The following is a 21,798-nucleotide window of genomic DNA, read 5'->3' as shown; positions in this document are numbered from 1 at the left end:
TGAGCCACCAAGCCCAGCTCTTAGCTAACTTTTTATTCTTTGTAGAGACAAGGTCTTGCTGAAACTCCTGGGCTCAAGCAATCCTCCCACCTTGGCCTCCCAAAGTACTGGGATTATAGGCAAGTGCGCTACCATGCCTGGCCCAACTCTTTATCTTGTTGAAACCAGCAGGTCTTTCCGTGGCCTAGCAGCAGTAAGGAATAAGCAGGGGCAGAAACAAGTCTCTGAACACTCAGGGAGTGATAAGCGAGTTGCCACCACTGTGTGGACAGGGAGGGAGCATGGCTGAGACCCGAGTGCTGTTTCTAGGGCCTTGCCCACTGCCTGCTGCCTTGAGCCGACACATTCAACCCGACACCACAGGCCCCATGTGTGCTTCATGAGCGAGTCAGAGGGCAGCAGCTCTTTTGGAGGCTTCATTTTGACTTTTTATTTTGCAGCACAGATGGAAACAAAACAACCCTTCCAGTTGAGTTAGGTTTTGAGGGCTCATGATAAAGAGAAGACGGGATGTGCCAGTAACAGTCAAGGTTTCAAGAAAAGGACAGGACCCACAGATAGTGAGGGGTCAAAAAGGGTCCCTCATTCCTCCCCTCATTTCCTTTCCCAACATCTCAGGTGTGTGTCACTCAGGACAGAGGCAGAGACGGGAGGTGGAAAGCATCAAGTCCTCTCTCCCAATATGATGACAACCAGAACTTTCCACAGGAGAACTTGTGCTTTTGGACCTTGGCTTTTTTCCCAGAGGCCAAGTCATACTGACCTCTCTGAGGACCCACCCAGGGTGTCCAGCTGTCACTCAGGGTCACTGATAAGCCTGGTACAGGGAACTCCACCCAGGAGATAGCTGGACACACTTGCATCGGCTCTTGGAAGTCTGTGTATGACCTGGCAAGAGAAACTGGGAGAGGGGAGTGGGGAGGAGGAGCTACTGCTTTCCTGAGCAAGTTGGAAGAGGGCCAGGACACAGGGCGAGGGCAGGATTCTTTCTGGTGGGAGGTGCACGTGGAAGCCGGCCTCAGTCTTTCAGCTGAGACACCTCACACAGGTACGCAGCCAACATCTTGGTTCCTTCTATGTAGTTATGTCTGGTGGAGAAGAACGCAATATTACATCAACACTCAGGCACAGGTGATTTCTCCAGGCCCGGGCACACGCTGCATTCTTTCTGGGGAGCGCCACCTACTCTGGCTTGGTGCCCTGGGTCCTGTTTGCCTTTAGAACTCGGCCCCCTCGTCTCAAGTACAGATTCAGTCTGACTGTCCACCCTGGGGACCCAACCTAGGGATCTTGGGAATGGTAGGGGTCTCCCCTAGTGCCCTAGGGAGAGGGCCTTGACCTTGGGCCCTGCCTGTTGTTGGTTTGTTTCTGAAAACTAGGCCTCTACTCATGTCCTCACAACCAGGTCTCTACCCACCCCGCTGCAGTGTCTCTGCCTCTTAGTCCCTGACTGTTTATTTCCATTACTTCAAGAAGATGGGTCCTTGTGTTTTGTCCTCCTCTCAGTTCTGGGGGCCACAAGCCTCTCTCTCAACTTTCCGTTGGTCCCCCTGCCTGCTTGGGCCTCTCCTAGAGCTGCTCTCTCAGAGGCCGTCCCCTTCCCTATTGGTGACAAGAATCTCCATTATGCCTGCCATGTCAGGAATGTATAAAAGTGACTGGGCGCAGTGGCTCATGCCTATAATCCCAGCACTTTGGGAAGCTGAGGTGGAAGAACTGCTTGAGTCCAGAAATTTCCTTTTCTTGTTTTTTGAGTAGGAGTCTCACTCTGTCACCCAGGTTGGAGGGCGGTGGCATGCTCCTGGCCACCACAGCCTTGACCTGCTGGGCTCAGGTGATCCCTCCGTCTCAGTCTTCCAAGCAGCTGGAGTTATAGGCACATGCTACCACGCCTGGCTAACTTTTTGATTTGTTGTGGAGATGGGGGGGGGGTCTCACCAAGTTGCCCAGGCTGATCACGAACTTGTGGACTCAGGCAATCCTCTCACCTCGGCCTCTCAAAGTGCTAGGACTATTAGCATGAGCCACTGCACCTGGTCTGAGTCCAGAAGTTTCAAGACTAGCCTAGGCAACACAGAAAGATCTCTTCTCTCTTCCCACCCCCCAAATGAACTGGTTGTGTTGGTGTGCACCCACAGTCCCAGCTGCTCAGGAGGGAGGCTGAAGTAGAAGGATCACCTGAACCCAGGAGGTCGACGTTGCAGTGAGCTGTGATTATACCACTGCACTCCAGCCTGGGTGACAGAGTGAGATTCTGACTCAAAATAACTCAAAAAAGCAAACACAAACAAAAACTAGCAATGCATGTAGTTGGCAATGGCATTATAGTTTTTCAAAAAGAAAAGTAGAGGGGGCTTTGAGTGGTAGATAAAGTACAGAGGTAAACACAGACCCCTGGCTGAACCTTGTTTTTACACATGGCTACCTGTCCAAGGCCTTACCTGGCCTGTTGTCAGAAGTTGTCCCCACCCCAAATACACATGGTAGGAGGGGTGGTCCCAGAGCTGCCCGCCTCCTGCTTGCTTCTCTTGGGAACAGCACATGAGGAGGCGTGGAGGAAATGGGGGTTAAAGGGGCCCCAGGCCCGAAGCCCTGGAGTCTCACCTGTTAAGCTTTTCATTCTGAGAGTGAGCGCCGTCGTCTGCTGACCCCACAGGCAAGAGCATGACATTCTTGCCTGTGGCCTCCTGAAAGGTCAGGGTCACAGGAATACTGCCGCCTTCCCTGGTCAAGTCTGGTTCAACACCAAAAACTGGGAGAAATAGAATAAAATAAATGGTGAACATGGGGCATTGAGGCCGGGGGGTCCCTCACGGATGAACTGCTCAGCGGCACTGAGTCAGACCTGGTGCGAGGCCCTGGGGACAGGGACCCAGTGCTCAAGGTCAGTTAGGGACCCAGACCCACCCTACACACTGGCTCTCCGTAGTATCGCTGACATAGCTATGCACCCATGAGATACCAGAGTATCTCTGGTGCAGTTATTGTACCTGTATGACACAACAGAGAATCATTGACACAGTCATGTGCCCATAGGATACAACTGATTCCTATCAGAGACACTAAGGGTCCTGGCATGCATCCTCAAGAGAGTCCAACCTGTTTTCAGGGCTCTCCTTCCAGCCATGTAATGAGGATGGTTGAAGTCAGATACCCAGGGCTTCCCACCATGGCCCATGTACACCTTGAACTTGTTGGGGCTGTGTAGTTCAGCAAACTTCTTAGTCAGGTAGCTTGTAACCTAAACCACAAACAGAAGAGACACACAGTGTTTTACAAGCTTGGCAGCTGATCCAGTGCTAGTGAACTGCTACTAGTCTGCTACAGTGGGCTTACAATGGATTTATGAGTCTACACTGGGTCTACGATGAGTCTATAATGAACCTACACTGAGTCTACACAGTGGGTTTACAACAAGCCTACAATCAGTCTACAATGAGTATCACTTTCTGTTGCTTAATACTGAACTGTATAACTATAATAACAGAAAAGGACACTATCAACAAAATTCAGCTATTTGAAGGTAAAAGGTAATACCTTAATTTCAAGTAATCCATCCTTTTTTATATAGATTATTCCAATTAGGCTTAAGAACAATGTTCCCTGACTTGCTTTATGTTATAGACATCATGTGCCCCCCACCCCCATTCATATATTAAAGCCTAAACCCCAATATGACTGTATTTGGAGATAGAATTAATGGAAATAATAAGGGTAAGAACCCTGACTGGGTTACAAGAGACACCAGAGAGCTTGCTGCCTCTCTCTCTGCCAGGAGAGGACACAGTGAGGAGGCTGCCATCTGCAGGCCAGGAAAAGAGCCCTCTACAGATACACTGCCACCACCTTGATCCTGGGACTTTCCAGCTTCAAAACTGTAAGAAATACACTTCCGTCACTTAAGGCAACCTGTGATATTTATTACAGCAGTCCAAGCAAACTAAGACACTTTATAAAAATGACCACAAACTCAGTTTTATCTAGACCTAAGACGGAGCCAGGTGACCCAGGGATACCTCCTTGTGACAAAATCCCAGATTCAGCATGGAGAGCAGGCCTCAGTCTCCCCTTCCCAGTAGGGAAAACGATGACTTTGTCTTTCATGAACTCTTCCCAGATGAGGAGGTGGCTGGTCAGAGCCTGGCTGATCTGCAGCCACCAACGTACCCCCTCAACTTGTCACCACAGTGAGGGCAGCTCCCCAGGACTGGCCAGAACACATTTGGCTCAAAGTCAGCATGCGACCTGGAGCCTTGGAGTGAGGCCAGAGGTCAGATTTCAGCATGCCTCAGCAGTCACAAAGGTCACTTTCTTGTGATGCTTATTATTTTGGCCTGTAACTTTGATAAGTTTCTGAATTGCTCATTGCAGTAATTATCGAACAGGCCAGAGCCAGGAAGTAGAGATACAGGGTTGGGCCTGGGTGTTTGCCTGAGTAAAATCCTCTTGTTACCTAAGATTCTGAGGAGACACAATGGCTCTTGGCTCCCAGCCTGTGTCTCCAGGTCCCACAGAAGCCCTCAGCCCTCACACCGTGTCCCTGGCCCCACATGCCTGCTCACTGACGACTTCTGGGGTCATATCTGGCACGAGCCTGATGGAGAACTTGCCAACCACCTTCCTAGGAATCACGGTCTTGGCCCCTGATCCAGAGAAGGCGCCCTCGATGCCGTGGAGGGAGAGGGATGGGTACCTCCATCGGTGCATGAGGATATCTTTCTGCAGAAAATGATAGGAAGATTAGGGGGCAGCTCAGGTGCTCAGCGCCAGCCCTGTCTACTCCCTGGAAGGCGGGCATATTGTCTGGGAACTCGGCTGTATAGGGACAGGGGTCCTGACAACCATAGGCAGGAGGTAGAGACCCTGTCGCAAACACGCTCTGGAACTGCTATGGCATAGCACAGCCTTGGGCGTGGCATACCATTGCCTCTTGCCACAAAGTGGATAGCTTAGGCTCACCCAGCAAAATGAGGAAGCCACAGCTGGTTATTGAGTGCCTGCGGAACCTGGTGTCACTGTTCCACATACATCAGAGCTCCTGACAGGCCAGAGGCACCAGGATGAAGAAGGGACACAACACAGGCCATGCCAGACCCCTACCAGCCCCACAGGACACAGGATGTAGGGCTTGTTTCTACTGGGAGGAGAGTGCCAGGCTCACCACCACATCCTGGCATGGCCCTGTGAACCCACAGACACCATCACCCTCACCAAGGGGATAGGCAGGAAGCAGTCTGTTTTCTAAGCACACAGCCGATACTATGAATCTTCTATGCTGTATCCCAGCAGCAGCAGATTAGTCAGGAGAGTATCTGCAGCCACCCAAAAGGGGCTTCCAGAAGGTTCCCCAGTGACTTAGCCACGTAACATATAGACTTCTTGCTTATGAACCAAATTGATCGGTGACATCTGGAAGGAATATACAAGGCCCTAAAAAGCCCTACATAAAAGCAAACACCAACCTGAAGGGAACAGGGCAGGAAGAACGAAGTCTGTCCAGACCCAACCCTCCCAGGCCCATCTCGCCCGTGCCTCACCTCTCCTGGTCCACAGTATTACCAACCAGTTGCTGCCTGTGAGACCCTTCTCTTCCTATTCTGGAGGACCCTCCCAAGGTGTTGTGTGTCCAAGATATCCTCCCAACCCTCATCCCCATGACCAGCCAGGGCTCCACACCTGCAACAGACTCCCAGATCTCCCAGCTCTGACAACAACCCCTGTAATCGTGCCCTACACTGGATCCAATAAGCTCAGACCCTTGCCAGCTCTCTGCCTCCTAGGATAACCCCAGAGACTCTCCTCAGACCCTTGCTGGGCTCTCTGCCTCCTAGGATGTCCATGGAGCTCCTTGGCAGCTTACAGGCCTTCACATCTGCTCTGGGGTGACTTAAAGACCTCTGGGACTAGGAGTGAAGAGATTACCTACAAATGCAAATATATATATAAAAATATATTCCAATCAGGGTCATTCATATATATGCCCAGAGTCTCACTCCGTCAACCAGGCTGGAGTACAGTGACACAATCATGGTTCACTGCAGCTTCGACCTCCTGGGTTCAGGCAAATCCTCCTACCTCAGCTTTCCAAGTAGCTGGGACTACAGGCATGTGCCACCACACCTGGCTAATTTTTTGATTATTTTGTAGAGACAAGGTCTCACTGTGTTGACTAGGTTGGTCTTGAACCCTTGGGCTCAAGCAATCCTTCAGCTTCGGCCTCCCAAAGTGCTGGGATTATAGGCATGAGCTACTGTGCCTGGCCTATGATTTTGACATTTTAAAAGAGGTAACAGCTCGTGACCTGGGCATGTTCCGCTCTCTGAATGTCTGTACCATCTGACAACTTGTGTGCCTAATGCTCCAGCCCCTTCCTTTGGGAATTCCCTGATACGAATAGGTGACAGAGCCTGGTAGACATCCACGTCATGCCAATACCCCAAGGGCAGCAGGGGTGAGGCCCCAAGTGAGCACCTTGCAGCTGTGCAGGAGTGTCTGTGCCCCCACGTCCTTGGCAAACTCCTCCACATCGAAGTCGATGTCATCGTAGAGCTTGTGTTCCTCCTCAGTCATGGCGGCCACAGCCTCGTTGATGCCAGGGATCAAGATGGTCCCCTTCTTGTCAACCAGGGAGCCTGAGGAGAGCGGCAGAGGATTATAATGCTCAGAAGAGGCCATGCCAAGACGGGTGATCTTCCCTGGGCGGACTCTGGGGAGTCAAGCTCGGGAGAGACACACAGCTCAGGCTTTGGGGTCATGTGGCTGAGGAAGGGGCCCAAGAGCAGCTGTGACCCATCTCATGGAATGACGCACGAGGTGACATGTCCCAAGCACACATCTTGCAGGCACTGTCTAGTGACTTCAGCTTGATGAGTGATTTAGTCACCACAAAGGCTCCATGAGGAGGGTAGTGCCATCATCCCCATTTCTCAGAAAAAGAGACTGAGGAACAGATGGGGGAAGTAAACTGTCCTTGGTCACAGACCAGGCAGACTAGCTCCAAGCAGGCTCACTCTAACCATCACACTGTCCCATATTTCTTTTATTTTTATGTTATTTATTTATTTTTTTGAGTCAGTCTCCATCCATAGCCCAGGCTGGGGTGCAGTAGCATGCTCAAGGTCACCCCAGCGCCGACCTGCTGGGCTCTGGCGATTCTTCTGCCTCAGCCTTCCAAGTAGCCAGAACTACAGGTGTATGCTATCATACCCAGCTAATTTTTTTTTTTATTGTAGAGACGAGGTCTCATTGAGTTGCCTAGGCTGGTCTTAAACCTGTGGGCTCAGGTAATCCACTTGCCTCAGCCTCCCAAAGTGCTGGGATTACACGCTGAGCCACCGAGCCCAGCCTTCTTTTATTTTTTGAGTCAGAGTCTCACTCTGTCACCCAAGCTGAAGTGCACTGGCATGCTCAACAGCCACACAACTTTGACCAGCTGGGTTCAGGTGATCCTTCCGCCGCAGCCTTCTAAGTAGCTGGAACTAAAGACATGTGCCATTGTGCCTGGATAATTTTTCTTAATTATTGTAGAGATGAGGTCTTGCCAAGTTGCCCAGGCTGGTCTCAAACTCATGGGCTCAGGCAATCCTCTCACCTTGGCCTCCCAAAGTGCTCGGATTATAGGAGTGAGTTACCACGTTCAGTCCCATATTTCTTTTTAATATGCATTCCACAAGAAACAAGCTGCTCTTGAGCTGAGGAGGGAAAACTGAGAGGGACAGAGTAGACCCCAATCCCAAAGACTATGTGACATCGCATAGGGTGCTATTACCCTGAAGGGGAAGAAAAGCAAGCTTGCAGGACCACATGGGCAGGAGGGGCTGTGTTTAGCCTGAGAGCAGGAAGACCCCAGAAATAGCAGATACAGCTCTAGCTCTCAAAGAGCTGATCAAGCCAGACACAGTGGCTCATGCCTGTAATCCCAGCACTTTGGGAGGCAGAGGTGAGAGGATTGTCTGAGCCCAGGGGTTTGAGATCAGCCTGGGCAAACTGGTGAAAACTCATCTCTATAATAAATGAAAAAATTAGCTAGGCATGGTGGTGCACACCTGTAATTCCAGCTACTTGGAAGGCTGAGGTGGAAAGATGGCCTGAACCCAGCAGGTTGAGGCTGCAGTGGCCATGAACATGCCACTGCACTCCAGCCTGGGCGACAGAGTGAGACTCCAACTCAAAAACAAAAATAAAAAAAGAGCTGATCAGGTAGGGCCTTAGATGTGGCCAGTTATAATGTAAAAACCAAAGTTTTTTCAAATATGACAGTGAGAGTTTCAAATATGACAGTGTCCAGAGGAAGGACAGGGCCATGGGACTCAAGGGGACCAGCCAGACAGGCCTGGGGTATCTGAGCTGGATGCTGGAGGCCAGGCAGGGCTTCACCAGGTGCTGACAAGCATGGGAGGGCTGCAGTTGCAGAGAGGAAGGCCAGGGCCTCCTACAGGGACAAGGGGGTGGGAGAGGGGCAGGAGTGGTCAGAAACAGCGAAGCTGGTTCTGCAGGACCCCAGGATGCCCCAAGTGCCAGGGACAGACAGCCTGGAATGATGCCCACTCTCCCAGCCCCCACATGGTGCCTGAATGCTGTCATGCTCACCCATCAGCAAAATGAGATCGGTCATGGCCTCGTGCACTGAGCCCCCGTACACCCCGGAGTGGAGGTCTTTGTCGCTGCATTCCACCTGGACACAAACAAAGGCCACTTTATTGGGCTGCTTCGTGGGAGCTTATTCCTATCAAGTGACAGTGAATTGAACAAAGAGCATTCATGAGACCTGATGATTTTCCAAATCTTGGCTCCCCTCAAGGAACCAAGCAAGGCATTTCCCAAATTAAAAACTTAGGCAGAAACAAAAAATACTTTTGGATATGCCAACCACAGGTTAACTGGGAATGCTTACCTCAGGTAAAGTGGGAATGCTAACTACAGGTAAACCAGTAATGCTAGGGACAGGTCAACTGGGAATGCTAGGGACAGGAAACTGGAAGTGCTAACCACAGGTAAACCGGCAAAGCTAGGGACAATAAACCAGGAATTCCAGCCCCAGGTACACTGGGAATGCTAGGGATAGGTAAACTAGGCATGCTAGGGACAGGTAAGCTGGGGATGCTAGGGAAGGGTCAGCCAGAAATGCTAGGGACAGGTAAACTGGGTATGCCAGGGACAGGTAAACCAGGAATGCCAGTCCCAAGTAAACTGGAAATGCCAGCCCCTGGTAAACCTGGAATGCTAGGGACAGTGAAAGTGGGAATGCTAAGGACAGGCAAACTGGGACTGTCAACCACAGTAACCTGGTTATGAGAGCCATAGGTAATCTAGATACACTAACTATAGATACAAGTATGCCACAGGGCAAGCTCTCTACTCAGAGCCTTTTCTAGAATTTTCATGAAGATTCAGCACACCTCCCCTGAGAGGGGAGCACCCAATGTGAATAACAACCAACATGCACCTGGAGACAGAGGACCTGGGTTCAGGTGTTACCTCGTCACCGGCTAGTTGTACACCCAGGGTAAGGCAGCCACCACTGTGTGCTGCCCTCACATGTAAATGGGAAGAGGATTCCATCACTGGGGATTGTTGGGTCACCTGTAAACCATAGGACGGTGCTTTGCCCGGAGTGAGTGCTCAAGGCGGTAACTGTAATGCTGTCTAGCACTGTCCAGGTAATAAACGATTTCCAGACAGGATCTAATTTGCTCACCACAGTCACCCTGTGGGCACAGGCTCTAGCCCTCACTTGGGAGATCACCACCAGCCAGTACATGACAGAATCTGGCCCAGGCCTAGCCTCTCCCATGCTCCACCCTGCCTAGGTTTCTTTTTATGTAGTTCAGGGGCTCATGTTCTCCAGGTCAATCAGTCATGAGATAAGAGCTTAAGTGCTTAAGTATAGATATTCTGGTCAGGTGCAGAGGCTCATGCCTGTAATCTTAGCACTTTGGGAGGACAAGGTAGGACTGCTTGAGCCCAGGAGTTCAAGATGAGCCTGGGAAACATAGTGAGACCTCGTCCTACAAAAAAAATTTAAAAAACTAGCTGGGTGTTTTGGCACATGTCTATAGTCCCAGCTGTTTGGGAAGATGAGGCAGAAGGATCACCTGAGCCCAAGAGGTTGAGGCTGTGTGCCACTGCATTACAGTCTGGGCAACAAAGCAAGACCCTGAGTTAAATAAATACGTAAATAAATAAAGTATAAATATCTCAACTTTTAAAAGAAAATGTTTCTAAAATGCTTTGTGTATGCCTGCGTCTTCATAAACAGATTAGCATTTATTCTCTCTTGACTGCTCCAAGGCACTATTACAAATAATACTATCCCAGTTTGTTGTTGCTGTGGAATTAACTGATTATTGGAAGCGTGTCTGTCCACACCTGTAGTCTTTCTATGGTTTGTGGAAGCTCAGAACTGGGGCTCTACGCAAACTCGCTCCTCTCCTTCCCTGTGCCCAATTGCTGGCTACCTGCCTACTTTGGGGTACAGAAGAACAAGGGGACATAGGCATTTGTGAAAAACGAAACAACACCCATAGGACTCATCATCACTTTACCTCAATGAAAAAGTAGCAAATGCCCCTGAGACCGTATGTGATGCAGGGCTTCTTCTTTCCCAGCCAGTAATTGTCAGAAATGCAGACATAGTCCACGTCTTTAAAGAATTTGTCTTTCTGGTCAAAAATCAGGTCGTCCAGGCCTTCAGAGCCAGATTCCTCCATGCCCTCGAGGCAGAAGCGGACATTGACAGGGATCTCCTGGGAGAAGAAAATCGTGTGAGTGGTACTCAGCTCTGCTGTCCTTCTAGAATATCTGAGCTCCTCCAAACCAACACATGGTCCGCTGTGTGGCTTCCGGCCACTGCCTCATTCAGTCTGGGCAGGCAGGGCTCTTCATGACATGCCGCAGTTACATCCTCACTGAAGGCTCCCTGCAACCACCCAGCATGAGTAAGGAGAGCTTCTGGGAAAGCCCATGCTGCTTCCCCCAAAATAAAGGCTGTGACACAAGAACATCACTGACACCACTGGAGCCTACTAGCACAGGGAAGAGCGAACAAGACACTTTTTCCCTGAGACAGTCCCCTCATGTCACCCCCATTGCGCTCTGTGTACATAAGAGGCTGCTCTCCTTAGCCAGTGTGACAATCCAACACTTCACTGTGTGCCTTGATTGTGCTTTGTGGTTTTCCAGGTGCTTCCTGATCCCCCCCTCCCGCAAGATGAAAAAATGAAGCTGCACAGGAAGCAGGGTGACTCACCAAAGGACACACAGGTTAAGGAATGGAATGTCCCAAATATAGACTCAGGTCTGCCAAGTTCTAGTTCAAGATCACCCGGACTGCTTGAGCCCAGAAGATAAAGAACAGCTTGGGTAACATAATGAGACCTCATCTCTACAACAAAAATAAAAAAATTAGCTGGGCATGGTGGTGTAGCCCTATAGTTGGAGCTATTCGGAAGGCTGTAGCAGGATTGCCTGAGTCTAGGAGGTTGTGGCTGTGGTGAGCCATGATCACGCCACTGCACTCCAGTCTGGGCAACATAGTGAGACACTGACTCAAAAAAAACCCCCAAAAACCCCATCCAGACTTCCTCCAGATAGCTCTATTCAGTAGATGTGCTTCTTCCCTGCTGTCCTCCTCCTTTTCTCCCCTCACATGAAATCTTTCACAGGGCCTCTGCCCTGTACACAGTCACCCCTACCCTCAGTTGCCCCAGACTCAAGATGTCTCCATCACAGCTGAGGCAGCGGGCTCCATGGTACCTAGGAGTGCATGAGGCTTCCTAGTTCCTGTGCCCAGCATGCAGGGTTGGCCGTGGGTCAGGCCAGACTGGGTGGCTCTGGGTGTCACTTCCCCATTGAGTAAATGACGCCTGGACCAGAGAGTGGGAGACCCTTTTCAGATCTAACCTTCTGTGTTTTGACAAAAGCACTTATCTTGGTCAGAATGCAGTGGCTCATGCTTGTAATCCTAGCACTTGGGAGGCTGAGGTGAGAGGATTGCTTGAGCCCAAAAGTTCAAGATCTAGCCTGGGCAACATAGTGAGACCTCGTCTCTATAAAAATCAAAGAATTAGCCAGGCGTGGTGGTGCATGCCTGTAGCCCTGGTGGAGGCCATGACAATCCGGGGCTCAGCATGGGAACCAAATGAAGACACCCCCCTGGAAGGCAAAGTCCCAGAGGGGATCCGTGTGTGTGGCAAGGCCCCATGGAAAGTCTTGAGGAAAGTTCTGCATAGCTGCCCTGTGACTCCTGGTCGCCTGGTTATTCCCATTATATTGTTATCCTCCTGTCTTACAGAATAATATGTTTCAATCTCCCTCGGAAAAAGAATAATGTGATCAGAATTGAAGGGTACAGTGTCTACAATGCCAGTAATAAAGCAGTCAATGTTTCAACATCAGTTACGCCTCAGGAAATACAAATAAGAACAGGAGAGGTCATGACGACCAAACCGCCAATAGAACCAATTACTGTAACATCCACTGCAACAAAATGTACCTTTAACTGTATGGCAAATGAAACAAACACTTGGAGATTTTCTATTAAAGTTGTGACATAAGGAATTAACAGAAACTGAGGTAAAAACTGTTACAGATAACATAGGTATAGTTAAACATCAGATTAGTCATAAGACCGGAACTCCAAAAAATAAAGCCCCTAAGCCCTTACCTACTATTAGAGCAAGACAACATGTGGGATATAATATTAATGGTAGAGTTTGGTAGGCCCATAGGGGTAGAAGCAGCACGCAAGATTTATCGTGGCTTGATCCTCCTTTACCTTATACTGGAGCTTATGATGAAGATATGGTTAGGTGGGCTTGGGTAGATGGCAGATGTGTTAAATGGAACTCTCTGTCTCTCTGGGAAAGAATTAAACATAGTAGCCCACCATGGTGTTTAATTCTAAAAGCATAGAAAATAAAAACTCGCTACAAAGTAAACCAATGGTATAAGAAAATTAAATGTAGCTATTATGCAATAAAGATTGTGAGAATAGATATAATTAGCTAAGCTCGATATATTTAGTATGATGACCTTTTGCTTTTTGTTTAGTTATAAAAATAAGTTAGGAATACTTAGAACAGATGAAGTAAGCTTTGTGTGAACCCACATATTATTGCTTTAATAGCTGATCGCCCCTTTTTACCTTTTATTTTCCTTATAGAAAATTATATATTTTCATGAACTAGGATGCTAAGTTTATGAGGTTAATAGTTCAGCAGGTGGTGGTAGTGATAACCACAAAAACTGGTTTTGGGCTTATGGGGAAGTTGTATTAATTATTAACTTTATAATAAATCTTGTAAGACATGAGAACATGCAGTGTCAGTGACAAAATAATGAAATCATTTTGTGATTGTATAACCATAAAAAATGATTAATTTATAATTTACTATAAATAAACGCAACCTGGTATGTTTGATTGCCAGAGTGCCTGAAGAAACTCTGGTCACGACTCCTCCTTCCTTCGCGTCATCACACCTCCTTCTCGGGTCCCCGTGAACCCCCCGGAGCTGGCCTCTGGCATAGTCCCAACTACTTGGGAGACTGAGGTGGGAGGGTTGTCTGAGCCCAGAAGGTTAGCTGTGATTGTATCACTGCATTTCAGCCCGGGTGCCAGATTGAGACCCTGGCACCCCTCCACCCCGCACGCAAAAAACCCCACTTATCTCATTCTTACTTTATCATGATATATTATAACCTTTGAGCATCTATAAAACAATTGCACTTTTAATGTTTCCTAAAGCTGGAAAGCAAAGCTGCTATCTGAAACCAGAGTTCCCTGTGCTGGGCATGGTTTGGGGAGCTTCCCTGCTCCCAGGGACCTTCAGCAGCTGCTGTGTAGACAGAGGTCTTCTCTGTGCTGCTCAGACAGAGCCCAGGAGTTGGGCAGACCCTGGCGTGGGAGGCGTACCTGGTTGGTTTTCTGAAAAGCTTCCAGGGCGTTAATCCAGCCGGCCACTGGCCCCTTGTCGTCAGTCGCGCCTCTCCCATACAGCTTGCCTGGAACAGCATCAGCACATCCGTGATGTTATGACCACAATGAAACCACAAGAAGTACATCTCAAGGGAACTTCTGATGATACCTTAGCTGACCACACATGGCTGGCTGAGTGACACTTCCCCTTCCAGTTAGGAGTCCCGCTTTCATTCAATCAGTAGCCTCAGTCTCTATCCAACACTATTCCTAGACTTTGCCCGACGATTCACCATAACCAAATAGGCAGGTAGGGTGGATGCTCCCAAGTGACCCTCTTCCTCCCCTGCTGGTCTCAGCAGTCAGCAGGGCATTCCTGCTGGGTCAGAGTGGGACTTAGGACCCAGTTCTAGGAAGTCACTGCCAGCTGAGGAGTTCATTAAAACCTGTTTATGCCTGGGAGAAAGGGAAGCCCAGTCAATCTAGAACCCACGAGGCATTATTATCAAAAAAGCATTACCAGTCTCACCCCCCACCCTGATTTTGACAACTAGTTTGGTAAAGAACAGAACTTAATGTTTGTATTATTTATTCCCTATTTATTTCTTATCATCTTGAAAACCACAGGACCTAGTGTTACTTCTAATGAGAGTGATCAGTCACAGTAGTCCCCTCTCCACACTCTCTTTGGGAAGGCTGTCATAATCAACGACACTCAGAAGATAAGCCCAGACCCTGCTTCTCCTTTGGCAACCAACTCAGTGGTGGCCTCATGGAAACCAGGCAGGACTGGCTCAGCACGGCTAAGAGGAACGTGGCCCTGCCACGGACTGCCATGGTCCTACCATGGCCCCACCACTCAGGGCTCAGCTACTCTGGCTTTCGTCGGTCACCCTGGCATCTTCTGCCATCTTACTACTTGGGCTCCCAAGGCCTGGCAGTTTCTTTTTTTTTTTTTTGAGTTGGAGTCTCACTCTGTCACCCAGACTGGAGGGCAGTGGCCGCTCCCGGCCACCGCAGCCTTGACTTGCTGGGCTCTGGCGATCCTTCCGCCTCAGACTTCTAAGTAGCTGGAACTACAGGTGCGCGCTACCACGCCCGGCTGATTTTTTGATTTATTGTAGAGATGAGGTCTCACTGCCCAGGTGGGTCTTGAGCCCGCGGGCTCAGGCAATCCACTCACCTCAGCCTCCTGAAGGCATGGGATTACAGGCTGAGCCACCGAGCCTGGCTGCCTGGCAGTTTCAATGTGACCTAACTCACAGTACTCTGAGGCTGAAGGCACCATCCACAGGGAGTTTCCTTTTATAAGCTTGCAGGGAGGGAAGAGGGGGGCCAGGGGGTAGGAGGGACCATCTTGAATCTTATCGGAGGGGTCAAGGACAGAAGTGTCATGTTGAGGTCACTGTGGGAGCAGCACAGAAGAGGAAGGGGACAGCAAAGGCCTGAAGGGGGAGCAGGACCCAGCAGTGAAACGGGCAGTGGGGAGGACTTCAACGTGGGAAGCGTGGGGCCTAGGGAGGGCCTGGCAGGGATGGGGAGACCAGAAGAGCTCTGGCTGCTAGCATAGGTGGTGGAGAGATGGTGCAATTCACAGGACAGTAAGAGAGGAGGCAAGGAGCAGAGAGAAGGAATTCTGTTACAGACAGCCTGCGTTCAAGCGGCAAGGGCATGGATGAGTGGGCGTGTGGGCCGGACACTTAAGAGGAGCCTGAGTGTGTACAGAAGGTTAATCCTATGATGAACTCTAGGTCAGTAATTATCCTGCGCTGATGAGGAGGGCAGGAAATCAAATTTCATAAAGTGAAATCATTTTTTAGTTCTGCATAGTAATGAACACGCTCAGCACTGAGCTAGTAAAGGCTTGAAGGCAGACAACAATCCAGTTTGAAGGCTTTAGTGAAGAGTCTAGGACTTAGTCCAAGGGACAGGCAAGAGTAAAGAGGCTGTTTTAAAAATTTTTTTGGAGCTGGAGTCTCACTTTGTCACCCAGACTGGAGTATAGTGGCACACTCACGGCCACCGCAGCCTCAACCCACTGGGCTCAGGCGATCCTTCTGTCTCAGTCTTCCAAGTAGCTGGAATTACAGGCACCTGCCACCATGCCCGGCTCATTTTTTGATGTATTGTAGAGATGAGGTCTCACCAAGTTGCCCAGGCAGGTCCTGAACCTGTGGGCTCAGGCAATCCTCTCACCTCAGCCTCCCAAAGTACTGGAATTATAGTAGTGAGCCACCATGCCCGGCCTAAAGAGGGCTCTTTATCTGGTCAAAGGCTGTTATGTACAGCCTTTGACCAGATACGGACATGTGGAAACTCAGAAATGAAAGCAGAAGACCTTTATGCCAAAGGGGTGGGAAGAGAAGAGAGGCCAGCCTGTGGGAAGTCCCTCTAAAGTCTGTGGACATCTAGTATGAGGAAGAACACAAGGAAGAGCAGAGACATGGACACCCCTAGCCAGGGCAGACAGGGTGGAGGATGCTGCTGTCTCGCTTGCCTTCCAGAGTGGAGCTCCTGAAATACATCACAGCAGAACTATAAATCGAAGTGTGGCTCTAGATGACAGGTTTTTGAGGGCTGCCCTGCCTCAACTCAAGATGTGTGTTCTGGGAAGAAATGCCACTCATAAAGGAAAGCCTAGTAGACCCAAGGCCACGGAGGACTTGTTTCCACAAGGGAGGCTCCCTAAAGTTGCAATGACCGAGGCACACGGAAGAAAGTCCTGGGTGCCAATGTCTAGCTTATGTTAAAAGAATCTGCAGTGGAAAGAAGAAAAAAAAAAACAATGACTATCAGTGATTTTCTCAAAGTGAAAGTGCACTTGAACTGATGTTCAAGTAAGTAAGTCTCTTCCTCTGGGAAGCAGGTGGCCGTCAGGGAGCCCGATCCCTCACCGTCTCGCTCCACCAGCGTGAAGGGCTCGCTGTCCCAGCCGTCCTCCAGGGCTGCGGGCTGCACGTCCAGGTGCCCGTAAATGCACACTGTCTTCTTCTGTGGGTCGGAACCTAGCGAGCCGAGCAGGATGGGAGGAAGTGGAATCTCTGAGCCATCGGGGAGCTGGAGTCCAAGGGAAAGTAATTGAGGTCAGCCTTTGTCTAGGAAATTTGGTATTTACAGCAGACATGAGTAAAATAAAAGCTTGTTTATCTGCTCTCACCAGTCAGTCTCTGCTGTGGAGTTTAAGATCATATTGTTGGGCAGAGTCATTCATTACTATGTCTTTGCTTTCCTGCACTCCAGATTATGTACACTGAATGATGTTTACCAACTGTGGGCAATTTGATATATATATATTTACAAGGGCTGATTTTTCTTTAACTTTCATAGAACGAGTCACACAGGTTGAGTTTGGGATGCAACTTAGTTTATTAATTTCATTCTTTTTTTTGTAGAGATAAGGTCTCGCTATGTTGCCCAGGCTGGTCTTGAACTCCTGGGCTCAAGCAATCCTCCTGCCTCAGCCTCCCAAAGTGCTGGGATTACAGGCGTGAGCCACTGCACCCAGCCTTAGTTTATTATTTTCTTGAAATGATGGTTACAATCAACTAGTCAGAAGGTATGTTTTTGAAACAATTTATACAGAAAGGGCCATGAACTGAGATATAGAGAAACGGCATTCCTATTAAACCACACTAAATGGAGCAGTGCTGGTTGGCACACCTTCTGAGTTTTCTCCCCTCAGCCATATTGGCATTCCACAACCCTGTAAAGAATGAGGATGGGGCATGTATCCCAGGACCCTCTCTGCCTCTAGACGAAGGAAAATCATTTTCCAACTTCCACATCAGGTCAACATCTCCATCTTTAATTATCACCCAGCCAGAGTGCAGTGGCATGCTCATGGCCACTGCAGCCTCACCCTGTTGGGCTCAGGTGATCCTTCCGCCTCAGCCTTCCAAGTAATTGATGAGGTCTCGCCAAATTGCCCAGGCTGGTCTTGAACCAGTGGGCTTAGGCAATCCTCTCGCCTAGGCCTCTCAAAGTACTGGGATTATAGATGTGAGCCACCACGCCTGGCCAGAAGATCTGTCAAGAACCTGTGAGTTGCAGGGCTCGGTGGCTCAGCCTGTAATCCCGCGCTTTTGGGAAGCTGAAGTGAGTGGATTGCCTGAAGACCTCATCTCTACAATAAATCAAAAAATCGGCCGGGCTGGTAGCGCATGCCTGTAATTCCAGCTACTTGGAAGGCTGAGGCAGAAGGATCGCCAGAGCCCAGAGGGTCGAGGCCGCGGTGGCCGGGAGCGGCCACTGCACTCCAGTCTGGGCGACAGAGTGAGACTCCAACTCAAAAAAAAAGAAAAAAAAAAAAAAAGAACCTGCGAGTCCCACTAACCCATTGAGCAGAATATCTGTGGTTCTGAAACATAAGGTGGACTTGTACCTTCTGCTTCCCGATGTCTACCAGCTCCACTGAGCCACCCAGCTGTTTGACGTCTGTGGCGGCGACCTCCATCATCTTCCGGATCTCGCCCCTCTTCTCGGGCCACGCGGATACGCTCTGGATGGCCACCCATTTGGAAAGTTTCTGTATATGGAAAAGAAGCAAAAACGGATTCTGAAAAGGTATTCGTAAAGAAGGAAAGGCTTTCATAATTCTGCCAGGTGTCAGGCACACCAAGTTGGCTTACTAGCTCTGCCCACTCCATTTAGAACATGTTCACTAGATGGAGAACAGACCTTTTACATTTGCTTTGTATTTAAGATTTACAGGCTGGGTGCAGTGGCTCACGCCTATAATCCCAGCACTGTGGGAGGCCAAAGTGGGAGGACTGCCTGAGTTCAAAGGTTCGAGACCAGCCTGGGCAAGGAGATCTCATCTTTACAATAAATCAAAAAATTAGCCAGGCATGGTGGTGCATGTCTAAGGATGACAATCCCAGCACTTTGGGAGGCCAAGGCAGGACGATTGCCTGAGTCCAGGAGTTCGGGACCAGCCTGGGCAACATGGTGAGAACTTGTCTCTATAGTAAATAAAAAAAATTAGCCAGGCATGGTGGCACACACCTGCAGTCCTAGCTACTTGGGAGGCTGAGGTGGAAGGATCACTTGAGCCCAGTAGGTCGAGGCTGTGGTGGCCATGAGTATGCCACTGCACTCCAGCCTGGGCAACAGAGTGAGACACCAATTTTAAAAAAAGATTTAAGGCCGGGCTTGGTGGCTCAGTCTGTAATCCCAGCACTTTGGGAGGCTGAGGTGAGTGACTGCCTGAGCCCGTGGGTTCGAGACTGGCAACTTAGCAAGAACTCATCTCTACAATAAAAAATCAAAAGTTAGCCAGGGGTGGTAGTGCGTGCCTAGCAGGTCAATGCTGGGGTAGCCATGAGCATGCCACTGTACTCCACCCTGGGCGAAGGAGTGAGACTCCAATTAAAAAAAAAAAAGATTTGCAGAACTGATTGTATTGACCCTGTACCAAGAACTAGAGCATGACAAAAAAATATCAGAATGTGTATTTTTAACCAATAAGGATGACAATCCCAGCACTTTGGGAGGCTAAGGCAAGACAATTGCCTGAGTCCAGGAGTTTGAGACCAGCCTGGGCAACATGGTGAGACCTTATCGCTACAATAAATAAAAAAAAATTAGCCAGGCATGGTGGCACACACCCGCAGTCCCAGCTACTTGGGAGGCTGAGGCAGAAAAATCACCTGAGCCCAGTAGGTGAAGGTTGCAGTGGCCGAGACTGTGCCACTGCACTCCAGCCTAGGTGACAGAGTGAGACTGAGTCAAAAAACAAGAAGCAAAAAAACCAAAAAAGACACCATGAACATAAAAGGTACCAAGTTTCAGAAACCAGTTTGTAACTGAATCTAACAAAATTGCAGTGGAAAGCTGTCACAGTCCAAATTTGCTTATTTATCAGCTTGACAATGTTCAAGTTTTCTAAAGTATTATTTTGACAATGAGAATTCTAACGATTTTGTCTGAAACGTGTCTGCCAGGAATAACTTTAAAGCATAATTCTTCCAGTTAACATCAGGAAATAGATTAATATATAACAGGATGGGATCACTTAGAACAAACTTGCTAAATGCAAACTAGTTCCTTAATCTGTAATTACCACAAGAAATTGTAGAGATTGAACAGATCTCTGGGCAACATTTATTTTTGGAGGGGAGGGCAGGATTTTACTCTGTTGCCCAGGCTGGAGTGCAGTGGCACAAGCACAGCTTACCGCAGCCTCCAACTCCTGGGCTCAAGCGACGCTCCCGTGTCAGCCTCCTGAGTAACTGGGACCACAGGCACGTGTCATCATGACTGGTTAATTTTTGTTTTGATTTTTTGTAGAGACTAGGTCTTACTATGTTGTCCAGGCTGGTCTAGAACTCCTGGACTTAAGGGATTCTTCTGCCTCAGCCTCCCAAAGTGCTGGGATTACAGGCATGAGCCATGGCACATGGCTGTAGGCAACATTTTAAACATTTGATTTAAATGGCATAATTCACATGAGCTTCCTGAAAGCTTCTCTGAGCTCCACGGAATTAAACCAGAATTTAATGCTTACTCAAATGAAAGATTTCCTTACCTTAATGTAGCGATCCTGATTTTCATCAATGAACTTGAATAACGCACCGAGAGCTGTCATCTTTCAACCAGAACTCAGACCTCGAAGATTCTTGAAAGGAAGTGATCCTCAGTCCTGCCTCTCGTAGGAACTGACTGGGAGGCACTCTTTCCAACTATAAAGTACTGTTCTACCCTTCCGTCAGGCTGTAACACCCTCAGGTCGTCACGAGACTTTCCAGGAAGTGACTGCAGCCTCGGGAGAGAAAAGTCTTTGGGAAGCAGTCAGAGGCTCAACTTTATCTTCACTTCTTTTTCTGGAAGGAAAACTGATACAAAATTGTGGGTCCAATGGCTACTGGTACAATGGTAACTGAAGGAGGGACTGAGTTCAAGACAAGCTAAAGAAAATGAAGAGTTTATTTACAGCACTGAAACAATTTTACATTTTAAAGCATACAGAGAACTCGCCACGTTCTATTATAGTCATTTCAAGGATCCCAGTAAAAATGCCATCCTGTCTCAGCAGCCACAAACCCACAACACAGATGACAGAGCCCAAGGAAAGCAGGATGAATTCAGTTTAAGAAGGTTGATGATCTTAGCCCAGAAAGAGCCAAAAGGCAACAGCTTAAACCTCCCTAAAAACCCAACTAAGAGGAAGACCGCACAGCCTTTTGGGCATATTTTTCAACACCCAGTGTTTCATGCTTGAAACCCAACAACCTCTGTTCTACCTTACAAATACGGATGAACATAGATCATTTGACTGTTTTAAAAATGAATGAACATGGCGGGGCGAAGGAGTTGAGACCAGCTTGGGCAACATAGCAAGATCATTTCTCTACAGAAAAATAAAAAAATTAGCTTGATGTGGTGGGGGTGCCTGTAGGGCCAGTTACTTAGGAAGCTGAGGCAGAAGATCATTTGAGTACAGGAATCTGAGGCAGCAGTGGGCTAAGATTATGCCACTGCACTCTAGTGGGCTATACAGTAAGACCCTGATTCAGAAAAAAAAAAAAAGAAAAAGAAAAAATATGAAATAAAAATGGTTCTGGTTTTGGGACTTTCAAAACTGGTTCTCTCCCCTTTCTTCAACTGATAATTCAGATTTCAGGGGCTGGACTCCAACTTCTGCCATACTGAGCAAATTTGGTACTGCAGTAACACAATGTGTTTCAGAATCACAGCCTGGGAGTGACAAGACCCTACTGCAGTCATGTGGTTCTGCATTGGGGTGTGCCAAACGCCTGTGCATTGACACACTGCAAGTAAAGAGTGTTTTCCTTCTTGGTATAGGACTCCACAGGGATTCTTGTATAGTGGCACACTCATGGCCACTGCAGCCTCGATGGCTGGGCTCAGGCGATCCTTCCGCC

The 21,798-nt window shown here is 48.8% G+C and overlaps 1 protein-coding gene across 3 annotated transcripts; it reads right to left on the bottom strand.

The window, feature by feature from the left end:
• Nucleotides 1–405: 405 nt before the first annotated feature.
• On the bottom strand, nucleotides 406–21,069 carry CNDP2 (carnosine dipeptidase 2). Of its 3 annotated transcripts, XM_008073936.2 has the most exons (12): nucleotides 20,894–21,069; nucleotides 20,442–20,587; nucleotides 18,297–18,440; nucleotides 16,810–16,972; nucleotides 13,913–14,001; nucleotides 10,545–10,745; nucleotides 8,590–8,674; nucleotides 6,472–6,632; nucleotides 4,555–4,719; nucleotides 3,100–3,241; nucleotides 2,605–2,752; nucleotides 406–1,088 (listed from the first exon to the last, which is right to left on the bottom strand). In XM_008073936.2, exons 2-12 carry the CDS (start codon nucleotides 20,499–20,501, stop codon nucleotides 1,019–1,021), a joined length of 1,428 nt encoding a protein of 475 aa, XP_008072127.1. In that variant the 5' UTR covers nucleotides 20,502–20,587; nucleotides 20,894–21,069; the 3' UTR covers nucleotides 406–1,018. The 3 variants fall into 3 exon arrangements, with proteins under 3 accessions (XP_008072127.1, XP_008072128.1, XP_021562614.1); XM_008073937.1 differs by lacking the exons at nucleotides 16,810–16,972; nucleotides 20,894–21,069 and having other exon boundaries at nucleotides 20,442–20,522; XM_021706939.1 differs by lacking the exons at nucleotides 13,913–14,001; nucleotides 16,810–16,972; nucleotides 20,894–21,069 and having other exon boundaries at nucleotides 20,442–20,566.
• Nucleotides 21,070–21,798: the final 729 nt, after the last annotated feature.

This window comes from Carlito syrichta, unplaced genomic scaffold, assembly GCF_000164805.1.
Source record: "Carlito syrichta isolate Samal-C Ts95f unplaced genomic scaffold, Tarsius_syrichta-2.0.1 Scaffold316215, whole genome shotgun sequence".
In the NCBI taxonomy this organism is placed as follows: domain Eukaryota; kingdom Metazoa; phylum Chordata; class Mammalia; order Primates; family Tarsiidae; genus Carlito; species Carlito syrichta.
This window is presented reverse-complemented; position numbering and strand designations above follow the sequence as displayed.

Coding starts and splice junctions, on each gene's coding strand:
- CNDP2 (XM_008073936.2), bottom strand. CDS start 20,501: ATGACAGCTCTCGGTGCGTTATTCAAGTTCATTGATGAAAATCAGGAT. Junction 8,675..10,544: donor TTTGCTACTTTTTCATTGAG/GTAAAGTGATGA, acceptor GTTTGTGTCCAG/GTGGAATGCAGCGACAAAGA. Junction 2,753..3,099: donor AAGGAGAGCCCTGAAAACAG/GTTGGACTCTCT, acceptor TATTTCTCCCAG/TTTTTGGTGTTGAACCAGAC.